Raw genomic sequence first — 4,248 nt, forward strand, 5'->3', positions numbered from 1 at the left:
ACCCAACCCACCCCGTTTTTTTTTTTTTTTTTAGCGAGTAAGAACGCCTTACTCGGTCAAGTAGCCATCCAAGCCGATAGTAGCACCATGGTGATCTTTGACGTAACCATGGCGAAGGCCTCCATTGGGCAGGGGGGGACAGGCGGCGGTGATGCCACAGTGCTTGAGCAGGTTGAGGCTGGGAGACGACGGTGAGGACGAGGAGGATGTGGAGGAGGAAGGCTTCATGGTTGACAGAATGAGAGCTAGGCAGTCGGCAACAGCTTTATTGGATGCGCAAGCCAGGGCTGGCGTATGACCTGTGACGTGACAAAAACACAAAGGCATCTTAGCCAAGGAGAAACTCATTTAAATGTAGCAGTTAGGCTACATGATTTATGGAGCGTTTGTTCAAGGGATAGTTCACCGAAAAATTTAAATTCTGTCATTAATTACTCACCCCCATGGCCTTTTTGTGCGCAAAGAAAACAAAAATAACTATTTAACAATTTCTTCTGGGACAGTCTGCCACCATTAACGAGAGTACCATGGCGCATGCCGTTATTTTTGTTTTCTTTGCACACAAAAGGTGTATTTGCAGCTTCGTAAAATTACAGTTGAACCACTGATGTCACATGGACCATTTTAACGATGTCCTTACTACGTTTCCGTGCCTTGACCATGGTAGGATCCTTGCTGTCTATGGAGGGTCCGAAAGCTCTCAAATTTAATCAAAAATACCTTAATTTGTGTTCCGAAGATGAACGAAGGTCTTACGGGTTTGAAAAGACATGAGGGTGAGTAATTCAAGAAAGAATATTCATTTTTGGGTGAACTATCCTTTTAAGATGGAGCACTGTGCTAATGTACCGTATTTTCCAGAAAGTCGCTTATATTCCAAAGTAATGAAAATAACATCAAGCACACACAACATATCAGTTCTAACATGGCTAACTTGACATCACAGCCTATTCATCAAACTAAAATGCAGTCAACCAAGCCTAAAGTTACACGGTTCAAATTCTCACATCTGTTTTTTTTTCCGCAGGGAAATTACTGTCTTTCAGTAAATGACGGTAAGTTGTTGTTAGCTGCTGTCGAATTATAAATGGTTTATGCATTCGTACAGAAATGTTTTATTTCTTGGGTTTCACTTTTTTTTTTTTATCTCTCCCTAACACCATTTGTGCTTGATAGGCAAGGCAAAGCACATCAAGTTTATTTCCCACATGCTGGTAATTCAGTTTCACTTTAAATAAGTTTATGCTCTGTGTTTCTAATAAATGTTGTTTATAATAAATGGCATCATAATTAAAATGTTTTGATGTTCTGTGGAGTAAAGGGAACTAAAATATACTATAGTATATAGTATAAACTTCTAAATTATCTAAGCTAACAAAATGTAAAAGATTGGATGACCAATACATTTCTCCTATTAAATTCGGATAAGACAGAGATATTATTTATTGGACCAAAAAACAATACACAGAATCTCTTGGATTACAATTTGCAACTAGATGGATGTACTGTTACTTCCTCTACAGTCAAAAATCTGGGTGTTGTATTAGACAGGAACTTGTCTTTTGAAAATCATATTTACCATGTTACAAAAACAGCATTCTTCCATCTTAGAAACATTGCCAAGCTACGAAATGTTAGCTACCGGTTTCTGATGCAGAAAAGCTAGTTGATGCTAACTTTGCACACCCACTGCAAAAACTCCCATCTTCTCCTTCTGTCCCCTCACTGAGGCAGAAGTATCAAAACGTGCTAATATTTTGGAATTATTTTATTTAACATTTTTTACAATTATTTCTGAATGTAATAAAATGTGATTTAAACTGCAATTCAACTGATGTTTGTTTTTCCCCCCCCTCTCAACAGTGAAATTTTTACCCGGTCCAACCAGTATTCAATTGCAAAAAATACATACGTATATATATATATATATATAAGATTTGTCATGTTCAGAACAGTAAATGACTAGTATGCTAACTTCATCAATATTAATATAGCATTTCTAATAATTATTCCATGGAAACAATTGCACAATATACTTTTTACCCCTAATCTTATCTTTGCACCAGTTCATGTTGCTGTGAGCAGCTCACACAAACTTTTCCCAAAAATGCAAAACATAAATTTGTCTGTATTGTATTGCAAATTCACTTAGAAAAACCACAGCAAGGCCTGTCTTACCTTCCTCATCCACTGCCAGCACTGTGGCTCCACGATTCAGCAAGGCCTGAACCACGGTGGCCAAACCATTCCTGGCGGCAATGTGGAGGGGCCTGAAATATAAAGAAAATGAAGTTGAGAATGATTTTAAAATGTTTGTCCAGTTTATTCTGAATGAGTTACAAGTAAAGTTTGTAGTTTCTGTGCCACAAAGACAAATCAAGCAAATGTTTAAAGCTAGTCAGGATGCTCAAAAAAGAGAGCAATGTTATGAAATTGCTACAGAGCCATGAATAATTACTTGTTGTATTTGCAAACTAGGACAAAGAAACTCACATTTGAAGCATACTGTTGGTTGCATTTATGAGGATAGGGTTGTGGATCTCCTTCAAGATCAGCATGGCACACATTTCATGAGCCTTCAAACACACAGTTAACAATATGCACAACATTTGAGAAATCTGATCAAGAGAAAATTAGTGTTAATAGAGCACAGTTTGTTACCTTGCTGCAGGCCAGGTGCAGGGCAGTGTTCTTGTTCACATCCAGGAGGGACAGGTCAGCTTTGGCTCTGTGCAGCAGTAGGGCTGCATACGACAATAACAAAAAAATCTGAAATTACTAAGCTCTCTATAAAGGCATGAGACTTACAATGTCTGAGGGTCTTGGATTACTTATATCACACATGGTACAACTCTTACCCACAGCACCGCTTTGGCCATTGTCGGCGGCCACCATCAGTGCAGAACGCCCTGAGTGGTCTACGGCGTTGATGTCAGCTCCATGCCGCAGAACCAGCTGCAGCCCAGCCATGTCCTCGGCAACTGCGGCCGCGTGAAGCGGGGTCCTGAGTACAAAACGTTAGAACATAGTCATTTAGATAGTTGATAACTCATGTACTGGTTTTCAATTTGTAACTTTTTAAAAATTAATATACATATATAATTGTATTTTAACCTCCTGGGGTCGAGCAGATTTGAATGATAACAGCAAAAAGAACTTCAAATGCTCCTTCATACGTGATCGTACATATAAGAGTAATACAGCATTTAAATCTGTAAAGGGTCTACTTTTATTTGTGTACACTCACAATATCAACAAAACATTGTGCTTTTGCAAAATAAAGAAAATAAACAGGGTGTGCTTTTAGCCGTCTCATTCTCCGTTCATATCTGTTTGAAATGCGTCAATAAAATGAACTGAAACTCAGCGAATATTTGACACACACACGTGAGAGATATATCTATTGAAAGCTTGACATGTCTACTTTTAAATGAAGTATGTCATGCCAAAAACAAATATTATGTGACAAAGTAATCAGTATGAAACCAACGCGGTGTCAAGTCTTGGCCGTCGCCTTCATTATCGCTAATGTGACCACGCCCACTCGCCGATCTCGCTTTTGATATTACAATCGTCCACGTGAGACACGCGCATGTAAACGCCCACATCACAGCAAACAAAGCAGCGAGACTTTCCCTCAAGTTCATCTCGGCTACTTCGCTTCTGGAAGAGGACGCGCTGAGAGGAATAAGATAGAAAGAGCTTTGGATTTTCCTCAGAAGAACGCGTTGGCTTGATATCCAGTGGAGGATATCATTTACACTAGTAAGTCTTTTTTTATTAGCCTACTTGCATTAGTTGTTATTGTGTTACTGTGACATAACTTGTACATATTTTACTAGTTAGACTTTTTCCAAACCATGATTCCTGACTAAATGTATAATCAAGTGAAACATTATGAAGATTCATTCACTGCATCTAATGTCTCACGATGCCAGGATGTTTTTTTTTTATGTTCTATAAAATAGACAGCAACGGTAATATGAGTTATAATGTAATTAAAAAAGTAATATGAGTTATAATGTTAGAGAAAGAATGTTTAGACTAAACTTTACAATAGGCTCTGCTCGCGTAGATCTTTATAGCGTGCTTAACAATAATCATTTATTTTTAGCTTCTGTTCGGGAATATCTGCTCTGTTGTAAATGGCAAAGCAGCCCACTCGGTCATGGAAAACAGAGACTCAAGTTGACATGTTCCACAGGCTCTGAGATTCCTGCCTGCACAGGAACCTGGACCACAGCTAAG

The 4,248-nt window shown here is 38.6% G+C and overlaps 1 protein-coding gene across 1 annotated transcript in view; it reads right to left on the reverse strand.

The window, feature by feature from the left end:
- LOC107671831 (serine/threonine-protein phosphatase 6 regulatory ankyrin repeat subunit C) overlaps window positions 1-4,248 on the reverse strand; it is a 22,234-nt gene that overhangs the window by 7,164 nt on the left and 10,822 nt on the right. Inside the window, exons 19-23 of the mRNA XM_016464817.1 lie at window positions 2,859-3,004; window positions 2,662-2,744; window positions 2,494-2,576; window positions 2,179-2,270; window positions 14-299 (exon numbers count right to left, since the gene is read on the reverse strand). Of these exons, the coding sequence (XP_016320303.1) occupies window positions 49-299; window positions 2,179-2,270; window positions 2,494-2,576; window positions 2,662-2,744; window positions 2,859-3,004 (655 nt within the window). The 3' untranslated portion in view covers window positions 14-48. The remainder of the gene's footprint in view (window positions 1-13; window positions 300-2,178; window positions 2,271-2,493; window positions 2,577-2,661; window positions 2,745-2,858; window positions 3,005-4,248) is intronic.

The sequence above is a fragment of the Sinocyclocheilus anshuiensis genome, unplaced genomic scaffold (genome assembly GCF_001515605.1).
Source record: "Sinocyclocheilus anshuiensis isolate Anshui unplaced genomic scaffold, SAMN03320099.WGS_v1.1 scaffold1089, whole genome shotgun sequence".
Taxonomy (NCBI): Eukaryota; Metazoa; Chordata; class Actinopteri; order Cypriniformes; family Cyprinidae; genus Sinocyclocheilus; species Sinocyclocheilus anshuiensis.